This window comes from Bison bison, unplaced genomic scaffold, assembly GCF_000754665.1.
Source record: "Bison bison bison isolate TAMUID 2011002044 unplaced genomic scaffold, Bison_UMD1.0 scf7180017864065, whole genome shotgun sequence".
Lineage (NCBI taxonomy): Eukaryota > Metazoa > Chordata > Mammalia > Artiodactyla > Bovidae > Bison > Bison bison.
In genome coordinates, this window is record NW_011494637.1 from 2,074,756 (window position 1) to 2,095,180 (window position 20,425).

At 37.7% G+C, this 20,425-nt stretch overlaps 1 protein-coding gene across 1 annotated transcript in view; it reads left to right on the forward strand.

Annotated features, from left to right (window-relative positions):
• The window catches only part of QKI (QKI, KH domain containing, RNA binding), a 158,983-nt gene that overhangs the window by 48,431 nt on the left and 90,127 nt on the right, over positions 1-20,425 (forward strand). The window contains exon 6 of the mRNA XM_010836742.1: positions 17,903-18,019. Within this exon, the coding sequence (XP_010835044.1) occupies positions 17,903-18,019 (117 nt within the window). The remainder of the gene's footprint in view (positions 1-17,902; positions 18,020-20,425) is intronic.

Here is a 20,425-nt window from a genome sequence, read left to right on the forward strand (position 1 = left end):
CACCCCAAAATATCTATTTTATCAAAGCTTTTTAAATTAGAAATTCAGTGGTTTATAGGAGAGGAATAGATACAAGCCATTTTGGTCCTCCAGACTAGTTTTTTAATACCTTGATTTTAAATTTCCTTTGAAAGAATTTGGCAAAGTTGGAGTCTGCATGTAGTTTCTCTTTGAGGTTATCAATACATACCAAATGAATAGTATCTAACTGCTGTAGTCTGTACTAGAAACTGTATCTCATCATTAAAAAAAAATAATTAAAATGAAACAAGAGTGTCAGATTTTGGCAGTATAGAAAATATTTTTATTTCAGAATTACAAATTAGGTATTGGTCACAATGAAACAAGTATGTATTTTTCTTGTTCCTGTTTTTCTTAATATATCTTAGAGATCATTACATATGCGTTTGTCTTACCTCCTCCTTTTGTATGAGGAATTGATTTTGTGAGCGAACTCACGCTCTTTGACTCGAAAATGCTTTTAGTAAAGCTGCAAAGGGGCAGGTAGTGCAGTGGTCCACACGTGTGAACTCAGCTCCTGGCTGGCCCTAGTGCTTGCATTGTGCTGTGGGCAAATCCAGTCATCATTTTCTTCATCTCTGTATAGAGGTGGTCTCTAACAGGCTTGTGAGGACGTGTAAGTGAATTAGTACATGTAAAACATTGGGAAAATGCCATAATGCTGTGTAGGTGTTGCCAGGATGTAAGCTCCAGGAGGGGGGTGGTGGTGTCCTTTTTTATAGTCTCACTGCCTGGCATAATGTCCAGTAAACGGTAGCTGTACGATAAGTATCTGTTGTGTGTATCTGTATGAAAATTTGTCTTTTAAATATTGCTGAACTTTAAAAAAAAGTTGTCTTTTAAGTTTACATATAGCAACTTATTTATAAAAATAAGTGTAAACTTGGAGATACTGTTTTGGGTTTGGCTGTGTATACCTCTGGGACTGATAAGAGAAGGAAGCCTTAGATTCACTGTTTGAGAAATGAGATTGTGCTGTATTATGTCCACAGTGTTTTTTGAATCAGTGGCTTAATGGTGTGGGAATGAGAAGATAATATGAGTAGCTTGTTGAAAATGTATTGAAAATTTTTTACAGATTTAACTTTTAGTATTTATACTTATTAATAAAGTGGATTGTATTGCATCTCTGTTAGTATTAAGCATATCCTGGAGGTGGGAATATTAATTCAGTAAAGAAAACTGCTTGATACAGTTGAGGTACTAGTGGGTTTTTGAGTCAGGTTTTGAATCCTGGCTTACTCCTTTAGTGGCTGTATTTGTCAACAATTGCCACAACAGTGCTCTATATAAGCTGTCCTAAAACTCAGTGGCTTAAAATAACAAGTATTGATTTCTGTGTTCTTTATTTAGTCTACACTGTGTGGGCTGCAGTTCTGCTGATTGGGTTTAGCCAGCTTGGGATAGCTGGGCCAGCTGTGGGTGTTTCGGTTACCTTTATGTTACCTTTATGTTCCTGCTAGGCTCTGCCCAAGGGGGCAGCAGCTGCTTGGAGCAAGCCCTTCTCCTGGCAGGTCACTGGAGCGTCAGAGCCGAGCCAAACTGCTTAAACACCTGAAGGACCTCTGCTCTTTCTCCCTCAGCCAAGATTCCCTTAGCTGGATGGTTGTCAGCTATGGATTGATCTTGCCCTTCAGGGGCATTTGGCAGTTTCTGGAGCTATTTTTGGTTGTCACAACTTGAAAGGAGTACTAATGGCATCTAGTAGAGGTGCCACGGATGCTCTTAGACATCCTACAATGCACAGGACAGCCCCAACAACAGAGAATTCTGCCCCCAGTGTCAACAGTGCTGAGGTTGGTAAACTGTGTTACCAAGTCACTCCTCCGTCCACATGAGAAGGGACTGGAAATTGAGACTGTCACATTGACTTTGAGCCCATGTTAACTTTAGAATGTTTCCTTGTCTATAAGATCATCATAGAATTATTTAAGAGTAATGAAGATAACAAATATATGATATCTGATAGAGCACTCAGTAAGGTTCTTACGATCATGAGTAAGGAAAAAATCCCCATCCTTGAAGGAGCCCACAGTATTGTATGAAAGAGAAAAGCTGTTGCATTAAATCCTTTAAGACTATTTATCATACTTTCATAAAAGGACAAACAGGAATGAAGATTAAAGGCCATCATAGTGTTGGTTTGGCCAGTTATTAAGGAAGGACTTGTTTGAATCCATGACGATCTTATAAACAGTATGTGAATGGAGTTAACTCTGATTAATCAAAGATGTTGTATTTCAGTGAGTCAGTGATAATTGTGTCATTAAAGTTGCCTGGTTATCGTTTCTGTGCTCTGAGAAACGGCTTTATAGGATGTGCCAGAGTGGTAGAGCAAGTTCCAAACATTGGCAAGGGCTAGCTGTCAGGTGCCTTAGTTAGCCTAGTGTATATGTGAACAGATAGATTGCAAAACTGTTTTAGCTTCGGGCATGATTAAGTTGTAGTGAGACTTTTCCCAGAAATATTTTATGAAGATAATTTGACTTTGTGATGTTTTAAAAATGGGTCTTAATTTTGAACAATTATAGTCTTGAAAGGTTTGTCTTGGATCTAAGCTGTCATGAGGACATATATTGTCAGTGTGTTTACACAGATTGTAAGATGGGTAAATGCCCTTTCAAATATTTTTTCCAGCTTGTAGGACTTCAACATGGCAATGCTAATTAATAACGTGGGTTTATAATGTTTTTCACGGTACTCTCTATGGAAAGTGAAAGTGGCTCACTTGTGTCCAACTCTTTGCGACCCCATGGACTATACAGTCCATGGAATTCTTCAGGCCAGAATACTGGAGTGGGTAGCCTTTCCCTTCTCCAGGGGATCTTGCCAACCCAGGGATAGAACCCAGGTCTCCCACATTGCATGTGGATTCTTCACCAGCTGAGCCACAAGGGAAGCCCCAGAATACTGGAGTGGGTAGCCCAGCCCTTCTCCAGTGGCTTTTCCTGACCCAGGAATCTAACCGGGGTCTAGCTCCTAATAATAATCTATGTTAATGGTGGAACGTAATTTTTAAATTCCTTTTCAGTTTATTTCTCTTGGGCTTGCAGATAAAATTTGGCTAGTCATAGCTTCTGAGTTGGTATGGAATTATTGGTCAGATTCAGTTTCTTAAGATTGTCACCTGCAGAATGGCTGCTGAGCTGACTTTTGTTTTGGAGAAATTATAAGAGGAGAAAAGAGATCAATGCAGTTGGTTATCCTTACTTAAGCCTTTGTCCTTTGACTTTTGTGACTTTCTTGTTGTGTTGAAAGACTCAGTATAAACTACTTTGGTCTTTTGATGTTCTGAGAAACTGATGGACAATAAGTAAAAATGTAACGATCGGCCAAGTCTCTCTTTTCAATGCCTAGGTTAAACCTTGATATTTGGCAGGATATGATCTTAATTACAAGTGAAAATAAAAACATCTGCACATCTCTCTTTGATATTTTATACAGAAACCTCTTAAGGATAGGTTGTTGATTTGAAGAAGGTTAGATAATATATTTTTATTGAATGGTGAAATGTTTCAGATTACATATTAACCTATTGGAGTTTGTAATTTAGCAGTACAATTTGATAACATAGAGCATGTCTTTAAGTTTTAGAAAGAGAGACTATTATTGTTGACTTAGAACTGTAAACAGGTCAATTCAGTGAAGGTCAGTTTCATGACATTTGGTTTTTAAGTTTCATTTTTATTTTACTCTGCAAGGATATTTCAAAGGCCTGCTGTGTACCAGATATTTAATAGGCTCTTTGTGGTCTGAGATATACTAAATTTCTTAGGATGTTAATAGAAATTATTCCAAAAAAGCTTTCAAGACAGTCTGAAAACTAGTTTTTTTTGGTTTAAATTTTTTCAAAGTTTAACGATTTTTAAAGTAATCTCGTCTTAAAATAGGAATGCTTTCTTTTGTAAGTAACATTTTGATATTAAAAAGGACTAGTGTGTAGAAGAACAAGCTAAAAGATGGAGTTAGTTTTTAGGGAAGAATAATTACTTGTAAGCAAATGTTTTCCAAATTCAGTTGAGATAGAAAATTTTGCCTGTGGTTTATCTTATCCAAAAAGAGATTATTAGGATCTACTTGGTTAAAATTACTGTGACAGAGGTCTTAAGGAATTAGATGGTAACCTCATCACAGGCTTTAACCTCCATATCTCTTAAGATTCTCACTGAAGTAATCCAAGGAATAGAAAAATTAGAGAGAAACCTGCTCCTCAGGGGTATTGGGTGTTAGATGTTAAAGGAAAGGTCAAGGTGCTGATCTTTTTTGGCCCATTTTGGGAGAACAGTGTCTCCTGGGAGTGAGTGAAACAGTCAGTAACAGAATCTTCTTAATCCTTACCCTGTCCCCTCCAAAGCTGGTAAAAATGAAATGGGGTGTGGAGTAGTCTACAGTTATACCCCTTGAGCTTGGCCACCCGTTTTTGTGCCTGCTTAACACAGGTGATCTAAGTTTATTTTGTGAGTGAATGAACTCATTATGTATACCTTCTTTTGATTTGAGTTTGAGCAAAAAACCACTGTAGCTTTTGATAGAATTTGTCTTAACTTCTGGGCTTCCCAGGTGGCGCTGGTGGTAAAGAACCCGCCTGCCAATGGCAGGAGACGTAAGTGATGTGGTTTTACCCTGCGGACATTGAAATAGAACTTTTTAATGATTAGCCACAGAACTAAATTTAATTACTTCTTTGGTAAAGTATGTTATATGTCTTAGTAAACCCATCCCTTTAGAACTAAATAGTTTATAATAAATTAGGAAATTCCTGAAATCTAACTTCTGATTACAATGTGTGTGTTGCTCAGTCACTTCAGTTCTTTGTGACTCTCTGTGATCCTGTGGACCGTAGCCGGCAGGCTTCTCAGTTCATGGGATTCTCCAGACAAGAGTACTGGAGTGGGTTGCCCATGCCTTCCTCCGGGGGATCTTCCTGACCCAGGGAAGGAACCCCGGGTCTCCTGCATTACAGGCAGATGCTTTACCACTGAGCCACTGGGGAGACTCTACCAGGCTGCTCTGTCCAGGGGTTTTCCCAGGAAAGAATACTAAAGTGGGTAACCATTCCCTTCCTCCAGGGGATCTTCCTGACTCAGGGATCGAACCCTGGTTTGCTGCACTACAGGCTGATTATTTAACCGTCTGAGCCACCAGGAAGCTTTTCCTAAATTCAAAAACAATATCAATAAGTAGCCTGCTTACCATGAACTTGGCCACCCACATGTTTCATATTGGTATGATAATGTTTTCTTCATTACTTGGTAAGGAATTGATTTGAGTTTAAAAAATTTATCACTGTTGTCTTGGTTGGGGTTATAGAACAGTGATTTATTACTTTTTTGCCTTTTTATTTGTAAGATTATATAAGAGCAGTACAAATTTGCACAGATTAAACAAAATAAAAAAGCAAAATTTGAGAAATGAGTAGAAACATGAAGAGATATGAGTATAAAACTGTAAAATTTTGATATCGTTCAGTAGCAGGGGCCTGAAGAATGGCAGTGACAGTTGGAACAAAGACAGGGAACAGATTAAAATTAAAATCTTAAGATTTCATAGTCTGTTACATGTGGAGGATAATACTGTAGAGGAACCAAGAGTAAGAGATGGTAAACGTACTGTATTAATAGAATTTAATAATTGAAAATTATTAGAATTTTTACTTAGAATAATTCAGAATCACTGTGAACTGAGTTTGTTCTTAACAATTTAGGAACATTGAAACAAGGGTAGTGTAAGTTACCAGTAAGTCAAATGTAACTAAAATTTATGCCCCAGAAGAGCAGGTTTCTTTAAGAGCTGAATTAGTACTTTTGGACCAGTTATGAGAGTGATATTTATGCAGCAAAATTTAAGAAACCAGTTTCAAAGAGCCTTAGGCTGTATTCATAATCAATACATGGTCAGGATTACTAAATATTTGATATCTCAGACTTACCTGCAGGGTCTGAGGTAACACTTGTAGGCTCAGTCTTGATTCAAATAATTGTACTGTTCTCTGTGTGTGTGTCTTGTGCTGAAGTCTGTGCATACTTGCCATTGAATCATGTGGATGAAGTAATGATCATGTACAAGTTTTCATTCATGTGAAAGGTTTGGTTAAGGTACAAAGGATGTGGATGTTGAGCCTAGTCAGTAACAGACAGATGAGGATATTGAAAAGGGGTGGTCATGTGAAAGGAGTATGGTAATGGTATGTTCTGTGATATATGTGGAAAATAAATTACATTTGGGCTCATTGTGAAAGTCAACTTAAATCTGAAGAGGGTTTTTCTAGACTTTGTGCTGAACATTTTGAGCTACCCATTGAACACCTGGTGGAATCAGGGTCTTTAGAAGAGAGGCTTTATGCTATACTGATGAAGTGTCTGGACTCTAGGTGTTCTAGGATTGGGACTACTTTTGTAGCCTCAAATGTGTTAAATGGAGATGATAATGGTAACTACCTTCTAGTGTGTTGTGAGGATTATGTGACTTAATGCAGGTAAGTCTTCCCTGATAGCAGAGTTGATAAAGAATCCACCTGCAATGCAGGAGACCCCGGTTTGATTCCTGGGTTGGGAAGATCCACTGGAGAAGGGATAAGCTACCCACTCCAGTATTCTTGGGCTTCCTTTGTGGCTCAGCTCGTAAAGAATCTGCCTGCAATGTGGGAGACCTGGGTTTGATCCCAGGTTGGGAAGATCCCCAGTGGCTACCCATTCCAGTATTCTGGCCTGCATAATTCCGTGGACTATACAGTCCATGGGATCGCAAAGAGTCAGACACGACTGAGCCACTTTCACTTTCTTTCACTTTTCAATGTGGCTAAAGTGCCAAGCATCAAAGTTCACTTTTGAGGAACACTCATAGTAGAACATACTTCATAGTACTCAACATCTAAGAAATGCTGAATGACATAGTCCTTGCGCTTACCATGCTTCCATATTGAAGCATCATTAGAGAGAGACCTGCTACAGGAATGGTCAAGGTGCTGATCTCTTTTTGTCTCGTTTTGGGAGAGCAGTGTCTCCTGGGAGTGAGTGAAGCAGTCAGTAACAGAATCTTCTTAATCTTAACCCTCTCCCCTCCAAAGCTGGTGAACAAAATGGGTCTGGTGTAGTCCGAGGCTATACCACTTGAGCCTGGCCACCCAGTTTGGGGTGGGAAATAACAGTTGTTTCTGTGACATCATTAACTCTCACTTGAATTTTATTCTGAAAACAGTCAGGCGTCCATTTAATAAGTTTTTGGGACGTGTGAGCGTTCCTGTGCTGCCTGTGTTCATTTCTTCTCTGTGCTGTATGTCGTGTGAGGCACTGTGGATTCACATACACACACGTACGCGCGGTGCTGGTTTCCGATTTCAAAAGAATGCGCTGTAAAAGACATGCAGATGATTGCAGACGGTGAGACAGGAGGGCTTTAAGAGGTGGGTCCTCACTTAGGGGAAAACAGCAGTCTCTAGAAATTAACAGCCAGAGAAGTCACTGAAGGACTACTTGAGCTTAATACTATGAAATGAGAATTTGACGTGTTTGGTGAGAAGAGAAGAGAAAGAAAGGTATTACAGGGAACAAAAATTCAAAGTCCCCGCTGTTTTAGAGAACAACATGTTTCTGAACAGAAGGCTAAACGCAAAGATAAAGGTTTGAAAAGTAGCTAGGGATCTTTTAAAAGGCCTCGTGTATAAGTGTTTGGGCCTCACACTTTCACAGATATTGTCTTCTGTTTGTGTCATCAGACCCTTGTTGGTTTTCATTGCCTTCATATCTTTTATTTTAATTGATAATTTCTTGTTTTTCTGAGTAAGTGTTATTTAGCTTCCTAAAGAATAATCATCTTATTAACCTGAGTTTGTTTTGAATGGTTTCCTCTTTTTTGCAAATTATATTTATACTCAGAAGAGAAAGACTTGACATGATTTAGGTTATCCAGATTCATATGCTATAAATTTAATATTTTGGTTATTATTGGTTACTTTTCTTCACTTTTGCATCTGTTGGTGTAAATGCTTCTTATATGTCCTGTGCCACCAACAGAAGATGTGTATGAAGGCCTAATATACAATTGGTTTGCAGAATGGTTCCTATAGTAATTATGTACCTTAAGGAGACATATCTGGCTGCTTATCTGGAATTAACATGAAGATAGAGAAGGGATAAGACATCTGTCTCTCCAAAAGTACATGACATTTTGATATATTCATTTTTTTTTTAAACAGAAGACTTTCGTTGATTTTTTTTTTTCCCCCTAAACTCTAATGTCTCTGGCCATACTGGTTTCAGTTGGTTTAGTTCTGACGTGAATATTGATTGGTGTTTTCATTTATGTTAGTGAGTAGATGAAAGTGAAAATCACGAGACATATGTCAAGACTTTATTGTTCATAAATGTCCAGGCAGTTTATTTGCTAAATTGGATAATGACTTCAAATATTGGAAGAAGGCTATGCTATTCACAGTGGACTTTAGATGTAGCAAACTTTTAAATTTAACCTGCATTGTTAACCTTTTCTCCTTTACTGTCATCAGTCGAGTCAATGAAACTATAAATCAAATCAAACAAGATATTCTGGTATTTTTAATTAAAAGCAGTTGTATTGCTAAGTAGTCATAACTTTTCTCTCATCTTACATACTTGCATAAGATGGCTTACTAGTGTTGACTACATTAGAAGTGGTCCATTTTTATCTGCCGAACAGAAGACTTCATCAAGAAATACACATTTGTGTGTATGTGTTTGATACTATGTTGCTTACATGATATGATGTAACATTTATAAATATCTAACTTAAAATTGGAAAAGACCCTGAGGAGGAGAAGGGGATGACAGAAGATAAGGTGCTTGGATGGTATCACCAACTCGATGGACATGAGTTTGAGCAAGCTCCGGGAGTTGGTGATGGGACAGGGAGGCCTCGTGTGCTGCAGTCCTTGGGGTCACAAAGAGTCGGACATGACTAAGCGACTGAACTGAACTTAAAATCACCTTAGCTATACTAGACGAAATATTTAAAAACAGAGCATCAGTTTATTGTGCGAAAGACAATCCAAAGAAGTGCATCTTGCATTTTTAAAATTGTTTTTCCAAAATTTTAAGCAGAAATTAAACATGTCGTAGAAGCGTATCATTGAAATGAATGCTTTTGGAAATCATTTTTTAATACGCTTTGATAGTGTGCCACAAAACATTTTATCTTTGATTGTACATTTCTTAAAAGGTTAGTGGAAAGATTTGCTATAATACTTTATGTTCTATCATTGAGAGAACTAATTTCTATTTAAAATTAAGTCAGCAGCATCAAATAGCATTAGACATGATTGTTGTTGACCTCTTCTTTAGAAATTAACATGCCACTTGAGGGCGATATAACTGGTAAGCCACAGAGAGGTCTGTACATAAACAGCAGGGTTAATGAGTGTCTTTTTTTTTTTTTTTTCTTTTTTCTTCTTTCTTTCCCTTCTTTTGGCCTTTAAATTTTGCAGTTAGCTTAGGGTGTTTGAAATTATTTTCTTTGAATGTGTTGTGACATTGTTTTAATTGAATGAAGCTGCAGAACTAGCATGATAAATCAACACAGAATGAATTAAGGCAAACAATATTAACTTGGAAATTGGTTGCAGTAGACAAAGCAGCTGCTGTGATTAAGTTTTTTCCTTCTGTACTTACACCATTTTGAGAAGGATGACCTTGATGGTTTCGAGTATATTTGAGTCCCAGTGGTATGCACTTGAACACATTTGAGCTGTTTTTTGCTGGTTGTGGTGCAGTAGGGGTTGGTTCATTTTTAAGATTAGGAAAATTTTGTTACGGATTTAATGTTTGACTGGCTTTAAAACATTTTTTATTTAGTAAATAATAATTGGGAGTATTAGCTATGGCAGAAAACCTTTCCTGTGTAATGCTGTGGTTTTAGCAAAAGAGATTTAATATATGAAGAGAAAGAATGTGCCAAAGATGGCCTCTTTAGGGTTTGTGTATCAGGAGTGGAGCCAACCACTTTAACAGAGGGCACAAATTCAGACGTTACATATTCGTTATATGACATGCTGAAGTACCTTCATTCATGCTGCATTTTTCCACACATTCTTTTGCTTGTTTCAGATACATAAGGTATATTTTTTATATGAGTTATAAGATCTGTATAGAGCACGACTGTAATAGAGGAAAAGCTGGCAAAAGTTACTTATTTTAAGAAACAGTCAAGATACCAAATAGAATAAAGTCATTTTCACAGATTTCTTGAGAGCAAGGAGAATTTCTCCTCTTTCTCCTCCTCCCCTTTCTCCTTAGGACAAAAAAAAAAATAATATAGCATCTATTTCACTCTTGACTGAGTAGCAGACCATGGATACATATTTCATTAGGTTGAACTTGAAAATAAAAGGTTGTTTCCTATTTTACTGAAAAATACTCAAAGTCAGTGAGGCATGGAATGTGGAAATTCTTGTCTGTGTTCAGATTGTTTGAGGAGAGGAGAGGGAATGAACTTACAGAGTCTTTGCCTATATATAAAGATAGGGGGTTAGCAAGGCCTGTTGATAGATTTTCTGTGGTAGGTGTCTTTTTCTCTTTCTCAGACCCTCATTCTAATATATTTTTACCCTGTACTGCCTGAAATTAGTCACTTCTAGATCTACTTAGATTTAAAGGCAGCCTTTTTAAAAATTTCATGGGCTTCTCTGTTAAGTACTAAGGGTAATTCAGAGCAGCTGAACAATTTCAGTAAAATAGGATACAGAAGGGAAAAAAACAAACAAACAGCAAACAGACATCTGCTTGAATGCATCAGAGACCCAGCAGGATTGTGAAGAACTGCTAATTCAGGATTCCTGGGAGGACAGAGAATCAAGGTTGGATGTAAGCCTGGCTTTGTGAAACTGCTTCTCCTCTAGGTGTGTTTGCTGAACCTGGAGAGGACAGCGGCGAGGCTAAGCTTTGGGGGACTTAGGTCTAACCTATGTAAGCTCCTTCCCATCTCCAGTCTGTGCTTTGGGGAGGAATCTGATGGGTGTGCGTTCAGGGGTAAGAGGGAACTAATTTCCTAGGCCTTTACAGACTTTGCATGTCAGCATCAAAATTGTGTCAACCTCAATAAGCGGAATTGTATTGAGATGATCTTAGGTTGCTAGTTAACAATAGGTGCCTGGCAGAAGCTGACATATATTCCCTCTGGAGAAAGATAACATCACCTTAGGCCTTATATTATTTCTGTAAGCTGTTTAGTAAATACGTTGTCTGGCACACGCTAGAAAACAAGCAAACACACAAAGAATACAAGATGATGTTAAAAAAAATCTGAAGAAATAAGACAAAAGAAGCACATTCATCAAGACTCTAGATATTAGGATTATTAGACTCAGACTTTATAAAAGTTATGCTTATTGTTTTGTATGGAGACCAAAGACAAGTTGGAGAAATATGGCAGAGTTATGGGAGCTATGAAAGAAGAGTCAAACTGAATAAGTCAGAGAAATAGAAAGTATAAAAGAAAAATCAAACTGAAAAATTGCTTAACTGGGATTAATAGATTTAACAGAAGACTCAAAGCTTTTGAAGAGGGAATTAATGAACTGAAAATTACCTCAGTTGAAAATTCAGTATGAAAATAAATTTAAATATCTTATAAATAATATCTTTATATCTTAATATATGTAAGCTTAAGGGCAAAAGGTACTACTGGAGAAAAGACCACTTCATAATGACAGAAGAATATAATTTTGTATATACCAACAACACAGTTTCTAATTGTATAAAGCAAATAAAACTGAAAGAAATAGACAAAAGTTAGTCACAGAGGAGTTTGCCTGCTTTTTTTTCCTAAGATTTTTTTGATATGGACCATTTTTAAAGTCTTTAGTGAATTTGTTACAATTTTGTTACAACAATTTGCTTCTGTTTTATATTCTGGCTTTTTGGCCCCAAGGCATGTGGGATCCTAGCTCCCTAAGACAGGGAGCAAAATTTCACTCCCTGCATTGGAAGACAAAGTCCCAACCATTGGACTGCCAAGGAAGTCTCATGAACACCCATGGAATATTTAGAAAAATTGATTATGTACTGTGCTTAAAAGTCTGAACAAGTATTCAGTTCAGTCGCTCAGTCGTGTCCAACTCTTTGCAACTCCATGAACCGCAGCACACCAGGCCTCCCTGTCCATCACCAACTCCCGGAGTTTACACAAACTCATGTGCATCGAGTCGGTGATGCATTCCAGCCATCTCATCCTCTGTCGTCCCCTTCTCTTCCTGCCCTCAATTTTTCCCAGCATCAGGGTCTTTTCCAGTGAGTCAGCTCTTCGCATCAGGTGGCCAAAGTATTGGAGTTTCAGCTTCAGCATCAGTCCTTCCAATGGACACCCAGGACTGATCTCCTTTAGGATGAACTGGTTGGATCTCCTTGCAATCCAAGGGACTCTGCAGATTCTTCTCCAGCACCACAGTTCAAAAGCATCAATTCTTCGGTGCTCAGCTTTCTTCACAGTCCAACTCTCACACCCATACATGACCACTGGAAAAACCATAGCCTTGACTAGACAGACCTTTGTTGGCAAAGTAGTGTCTCTGCTTTTGAGTATGCTGTCTAGGTTGGTCATAACTTTCCTTCCAAGGAGTGAGCGTCTTTTAATTTCATGGCTTCAGTCACCATCTGCAGTGATTTTGGAGCCCCCAAAAATAAAATCTGACACTCTTTCCACTGTTTCCCCATCTATTTCCCATGAAGTGATGGGACCAGATGCCATGATCATTTTCTGAATGTTGAGTTTTAAGCCAACTTTTTCACTCTCCTCTTTCACTTTCATCAAGAGGCTTTTTAGTTCCACTTTACTTTCTGCTGTAAGGGTGGTATCATCTGCATATCTGAGGTTATTGATATTTCAGCTTAGAGGAATACTTAAAGCTTTAAAAGTATATTTATTGGAAAAGAAGAAAGGGTGCAATAAGCTGAGCATTCGTTTCATAATATTAGGAAAAGTACAGCAGATTAAATGTAAAAGAAGTAGAAGGAAGGAAGTAATAAAGGTAAGAGTAGAAATTAATTTAAGACCCCTGAAAACCATCACAAAATGAAGAAAATCAATGTATTGGCTGGCTACTACTGCATTTTAATGAGCTACCCCAGAAAATTATGTTCAAACAACCACCACTTACTTAGCTCCTGCTTCTCTTGTGCATGCTGGTCGCTTTTGTTCGGGCTGGGCTCACCACAGTGGTTCTTCTGATCGGCACCTGTAGTCAGCTGTGGGTTAGCCAGGCCCCTCTGCTCTTAATAGTTACCTGGGTGTGGGCCGGCATGGAGTGGGTTAGTCTGAGACTGTTACATGGGAATAATAGGGCCTAAGAGAGGAAGTACACATAAGACTGAGCCTTAGGCTTTTAACACACACATTATTCTTTTCATACATTGTATTGGAAAGCCAGCCAGCATGCTAACCCCAGATTCAAGAGGTGAGAGGAACTGCAGAATTACACTGCAAATGGCGTAGGTTAAGGATGCATGGGTAATTGTGGTCAGTTTTGAATGACCTGTCTACAAATTTAATTTAAAATTATTTTTATCAGTCTACCCCTTTCAACAGTAGAAAAGGTACATTCTTTGTAAAGACTGGAAGACTGATCAAGAGAAAGGATGATATAGATAGCCAGTCAGAATTGAAGTGGGACCATTGTTACAGATCCTGTAGATACTAAGACGAAAAGTCCATGAAAGCTCTATATCATCAAATTTGAAAATTTAAACTACATTGACATATTTTTAGATAAACACAAGTTACCAAAATTGACATATGAAGGAATAGGAAATCTAAATTAGGTAACTGAATCCATAATTGAAAACCTGAACTGAGAAAAAAATACTCTAGACCCGGGTGACTTCACCACTGATTTCTCTTCAGTATTTAAAGGAGGAATAGTACAAGTTAGCTTCTATGAGCCATTCCAAAGAGCTGAAAAAGGGGGACTACATCCCAACACATTTTGAGTCCAGTATAATCTTGATGCCTAAGCCCTAAGAAACATATTGTGAAAAAGGAAAATTACAAGGCAGTTCCATTTGTGAATGTAAATTTAAAAAATAAAATTGTCACCAAATTGCTAACAAGCTGAACCTAGTGATCTATAATAAAAGATAATGTGATTAAGTTTATTGTAGAACTATAAGCATGATTTAACATTTGATAATGAATTGTAATCCATTGCATTACCAGAATAAAGGAGAAATATTATGATTGTCTCGATGGTGAAAAAATGTGATACATTTAAACATCCATTCATGACTAAAAATAAAAACTCTTAATGAATTAGGGAATAGAATGGAATTTTCTTAATCTGCTGAAGTATACACAGATTACTTCAGACTTCATAGTGAACTATTGAGAACTTTATTCTTGGAATGAGTCAAGGATAATACACTTGATTTGACTTTGAACCCATGATGTGCTGGCCAGTGCTGTAAGGATGGCCAAAAAAAGAAATTAAAAATATGATTGAAGTTAGGTATTTTTTCTTTTCTCTTATTTGCAAGTGATATGAATCTTTACCAAAAGAATCCAAAAGAACCTACAGAAAAATTAAAATGAAGAAAGAAGAAACAGTGTTGCTGGGTATACTGTATGATACAAAAAGATGAATTGTGATTTCACATGTAAAAAAACAAACATGAAATAAAAATATGATTTACAGTAGCAAAAACGAAGCCCCAAATGTTTTGGAATAAATCAAACAAAATCAAGTAAAGGCACACCAAGAAAGCTTTGTATTCTTGAGAGAAATCGAAAAACACCTAACCAAATGACAAAATTATACCATATTCATGATCCTGAAGATTGTTCTAACATCCCAGTAAAAATTATTGCTAGTATCATTTTAGAAATTAACCAGCTATTTCTGAAATCTGTATAGAGGCACAAAGACTGAGACATCTTTGAAAGAGGAGCAAGGTGAACTAACATGCTATCCTGTGTATTAAGATTTTGAAAATAAAGTTACATTAAATGACAGTGAGATACTAAGCCAAGTAGCTTAATAGAGAACCCAGAAGTAGACCCATATGTATAAGCATGTATAGGTGTTACTTACAACAAGAAATGACACTGCACTGTAGGGCAGGGGAAAGGATGGTCTCTTCAGCAACATGTGGCAGGACAGTTGGGCAGCCACGGGAGGGAACAGGAGAAGAGAAGATTGTTCTCGCATCATGGACATCACTTCCTGGCACACTGTAGACATAGATAAGAAAATCATAACAGTAAAGCTTCTGCAAATTAATACAGAGGATATCTTGATGACCTTGGGATGGGGAAAGACTACCTTTAAACAGGACACAGAAAATATTGTTAAGAGAAGACATGAGCTGCATTAAAATTACATATAATTTAATTCAATTCAGTCTGCTTAAATTAAGTCATCTTAAGACACCATTAAAGATGAAAATGGTAAGCCACAGGAAGGGAAAAGGTATTTGCCACACGTGTGACCGCAAAGTAGAAATCAATAAGACAGCAAAACAACACAATAGAATGGTCTGAAAACTTCACATGTGCTTCAAAAAATACACATCTGAATGAGTAAGTGTTGAAATGTATCAGAGCAAAATCCTCTCCTCTTCTCGGAATGTAACTGTGTATGACTGATTTAGAAAGTAGTTTAGTGCTGTCTACTGAAGGAGTTTTGGGGGAATTTTCTGGGAGATGGTGAAGGACAGGGAAGCTTGGCATGCTGCAGTCCATGGGGTGGCAGAGTAGGACACAACTAAGCCACTGAACAACAATCTCCTTTACCAGCAGTCTTTTCCCTAATGGGACAGTCCTCTGTCCTCCTTCTTTATAGTTTGTACACTCTTGCATGCAAGGGCCTTCCTTAAGTTAGAGCATTCCTCAAGTCTTTGGTGAACTTTGTCTATACATACTTAATAATGAAGCACAGAATATGAATTAGAAGCTCATATTCTTGAACGGGGCTAGCTCATTGCAGGGTTCAGTGGGAGCTGATCACCTGAAGCTAAGTGTCAGCCTTTGAGAATGGAGCCAAATGCTACAGTGTGAGAGTCTTTTCTTCGGGCATCTTTTCTACAGATGAAAACTCAAGCCTGATACCTGCAAAGTTAGATGCCTGGCTATTGCTCCTCTTTGAGAAGGCTTTGTATCATTTCCATCTTTTCTTTCTGGTTTTCTGCAGAACTCAATGCGTGAGTTTCTGGTCTCTCTGGAGTTTTGTAGGTCAGATTTGCCATTTGATCATATCCCCTTCTGTGGACATTCTGAGCTTACTTGTTGATTGAGGGCCTGAGGCTTCCTAAACTGAATTTGTAGTAGACTTCATAGACTGTGACCCACTGTGTGGCGGACTTTGTATTGGACGTTTCTTATATATTGTGCTGTACACACGTGCAGTTCCTCATCACAGCAGTTCCGGAAAGCATTGTCTCCATCACATGATTGAGGCTTGTTTTATATGACTTCCCGATTCTTAATTATTGCTTAATATTGGAGCTTGAATACCAGTTGGGGTCTGTATGCTTTCCAAGTATAGACGTGTAATCATAATACAGTCCTTCAAGTACAGTACAGTACTTCAGTTTATTTAGATGGGGGATATGAGAGGAGGGCTCTTGACTGGATGACTGCAAGGGTTTAGTTGGTTGAAGAGGTAGGTCAAGTCCTATATGCCAAAAACTAGGCAAGGGTAAAGGGTTTTATTTGAATGTAAAGACATAGTTCAGGCAGATTTCAGAATTTGGAATCTTGTATAGCTGGGTCAAGGACCTGAGAGTCTTTGCTTGGGGTGGAAGAACTGATGTCACAGTCCCCTAGGGAATAGGACTTCCTTCCATCCTCAAATGCGTACGCACACGTTTCATTTGGGAATCACTTCTCTAAGATGTGGCAGTGCTGGTGAGCAGCTGAGGCAAAGCAGGCAGCCTCTGGAGCACAGAAGACTGAGGAAGTGCCCTCGCTTCTTAAGCGCTGAGAGCAGTGAATTCTGGCATGTTAATGTTATGTAACGATACACTAACAGTAGGAATAAAATGCAGGAAAAAAGTAGGAAGCATAGGTATCAGTAACCTGTTTGAATAAGTTGATAAAAACCACCCATGGATCTTTGTGGAACTGATGATATTCATTTTCTTGTCTTTTATATAGATGACATATTAATAAGGAAAATTTACTTTCCAGTGTTTATAGTCGATCTGTTCCTCTCACTGGCCTTTTAAAAAAATTAACTTCTATGTGTGAATATTAGAAGTTTCTGTGGAGGGATGATAATTATTTATACAGTTATTTCTTATCACTGTCCTTTTTGTGACAAGAGTTAAGGTTCTTTGTTAAAGTAGTAGTATGAACTAAAGGAAGAGATGGGAAATAGGAAAATAAGGATGCAGATACAAAATTGTGCAAAGATTGTGGGGAAAAAATGTAGACTCCTACGTCTTAAATAGTTAGTATAGTGTGGAATACAGTTTTGGCCATCAGTGTTCTGGCAGCCAGCCCCAAAACACAATGCTTTCTGAACAGTCACTGAAGTATAACTTAGATCAATAAGATAGGAATTTCCCCCAGGGATTTCTGTATAAAAGGCAGCCACTATTTAACATAATAAATAGCTCCTGGAACCCAGTCATAGAAGGGATTTGTTGAACTTTTCATGTACACTTGTTTAGAGTGTGCATATTGATGGGCAGTTGAATACAGCACCTGTTTTAGGTAGATTCTGCTGTTCCTAATCCATGATTTGTATTAATGCACATGAAAATTTCAAGCTAAACCGTGAACTGCTATCATTACACCCTCAAACTTGGCAAGAAATTAATAAGATTTTATTTCAACTTAGTATTTTTAAAAATTTAATTAGAGAAAGTTAAGTATATACTTTAAGTGACTAATGCACGATGTTGGTTTTTTTTCCCCCCAGTTTAATTTTGTTGGGAGAATCCTTGGACCTAGAGGACTTACTGCTAAACAGCTTGAAGCAGAAACAGGATGCAAGATCATGGTCCGAGGCAAAGGCTCAATGAGGGATAAGAAGAAGGTAAGTCCTTGAAAATGGGGCCGTCCTTTATGTGAATAATGTACTTACACTTTTGAATTTTAATAATAAAATATCTAGATCTTAAAGCAGTATATGTTATTTCATGTCAGAAAATTTTTAACTTTTTAAAGGTGGTGTCATGATTTTCTCTTTTTGATTATCATTACTTTTCGTTTAGTTAGCTAATAACAGTTAATCCATCATATTCATGTTGGTTTTTACACTTGAGAAGCCGCCAGTTTGGAAGTTAGACTATTCAGTGTTGTATGTATTAAAGATGTAACTGAAACTTTGAAAAATCTAAAATGTTTCTCTTGATGAGATTTACATGAGAAGAATCAAATGAATTACTGTGGATTTATGTCATCTCATCAGGAGAGTGAGTAAGTGTGGAGGAAGGCTTATAAGTAGCCATACAGGAGTCATTTTGGTTTTCACCAGCATTTCACGTTGAGTTTGTTTTCCAGCTATTTTAAAGTATATTGTTGTTGTTTTCTGCTTTTCTTCCTTTTGCCACTTCTTACTTTTCTAGTTTAATTGATGAACACCTAGTTCCCTGCTTTAAATACTGTGTTTTCAGAAAGTTTTATTTGCGTGTTTCCTTTTATCCAGTGATGCTATGAGGCAGAATACTTTGAATTCTATCTGTGTGAAAAATGTTTGACTGATTTTTTAAGAATAACATAGGTTTTGATTGCCAAAGATTAAATGTATTGTTAGGAAGGGTTTGTTGTGTGTTTGATTTTTAAATACATTGCCTTGAAAGAGACATCAAATGATGGAGATGTGGGTGGCTTTGCTAGAGCGTGTTGTGCATTGAATCCCTCTGTGGAGCTTACAGAGTGAATGCCAGACCTGTAGGTACTCTGACTTCATTCTGACTTCTTTCTAAGCTCTCACCTCATTTCGTTTCATCTTTCCCATTAGCTGACTGGGGTCTTAATCATTTTCTCTCCTTACAGATAAATAATGACTTAGTAGTTAAGCTGAGCAGAGAGGCTGTCAATAATATTAATTATCTGTAAATTTTATTTTAAGCTGTTCTTGTCAGATGAGTATAAAGATACTTTGAGGCAAGCATGTGAGTTCTCCCTGAGCATATTTAGCAGTTGTATTTAAAACAATCTTTTTTATTAGAATCTTAAAATAACTTCATCACTGTGTGACTCAGCCGAGGGGCAGTCTTGTATTGCCATGCAGTTTTGGTTCCCATGTTTGCGCTTGTGGTTGCTTTGCTTCAAGCAATGCTGATTTAATAGCCTAGGTACAGTACGACAAGCTCTCAAAACTGATGGTGTATTCATCCGTCAAACAAGTTGTTATGTCAGTTTACAAAGCGTGTTTTGCCCTCTCCTCAGCGTCTTGTCGATTCAGCAGTAGCAGCCCTCCACTCACGCACAGACACTGAGGAGTGGAGCTCAGAGCCCTGTAATGAGGCATCGCCAGTTCTGCTTTCAGTCAGGTTGAACTTGGAGTCTGAAGAACAGTTTCCTGCCATCATTTTGGCATACATTAGAGTGGCTAAGAGTGTAACCTCTGTAACCGTCTTGCTTTCATTTGACTCTTGCTTCTATCACTTAGCAGCTTTGTGATTTTAGCAGATGACTTCATCTCTTGGTGGCATGTGAAGCGGGAGTAGTGAGGTCACTGTGAGGTCACTGATGGCGTGAGGATTACAGAAGTTGTAGAGCGCTTAGCATAGTGCTTTGACATACAGTGATCAATCAATGTTAATGATTGCTCTTTAATAAACTTTGTTTACATTGTTAGTGCATTTCCTGTTTAAACTCTTACACTGTATCATGGGGGAAGTACTTCAGCTTTTTAAGCTTTGGAAATGACAATGCTTTGTTGTTGCTTTGTGACCTTTGAATATCCCGTATCCTCACAGCTTTTTTGTTTGGTTCTCTGGTGGTGGGTGTGTCCATATTCTGTCTTGTCCACTTTGTTCTTAAGCACAAACAGAAGTAGTTAACACATTATATTTTTTTAATTTGTACTGTTGCCTAATGAAATAAAAAAGTTTACAGATTATACATAATGCATGAAAACAATGATAGATTAAGACACCAACAACATTTTGACTGCAGATTGCATTTTTAGTTTTATTAACTGCTATAGCAGACATCCTGGAATGTGAAGTCAAGTGGGCCTTAGAAAGCATCACTACGACCAAAGCTAGAGGAGGTGATAGAATTCCAGTTGAGCTATTCCAAATCCTGAAAGATGATGCTGTGAAAGTGCTGCACTCAATATGCCAGCAAATTTGGAAACCTCAGCAGTGGCCACAGGACTGGAAAAGGTCAGTTTTCATTCCAATCCCAAAGAAAGGCAATGCCAAAGAATGCTCAAACTACCACACAATTGCACTCATCTCACACGCTAGTAAAGTAATGCTCAAAATTC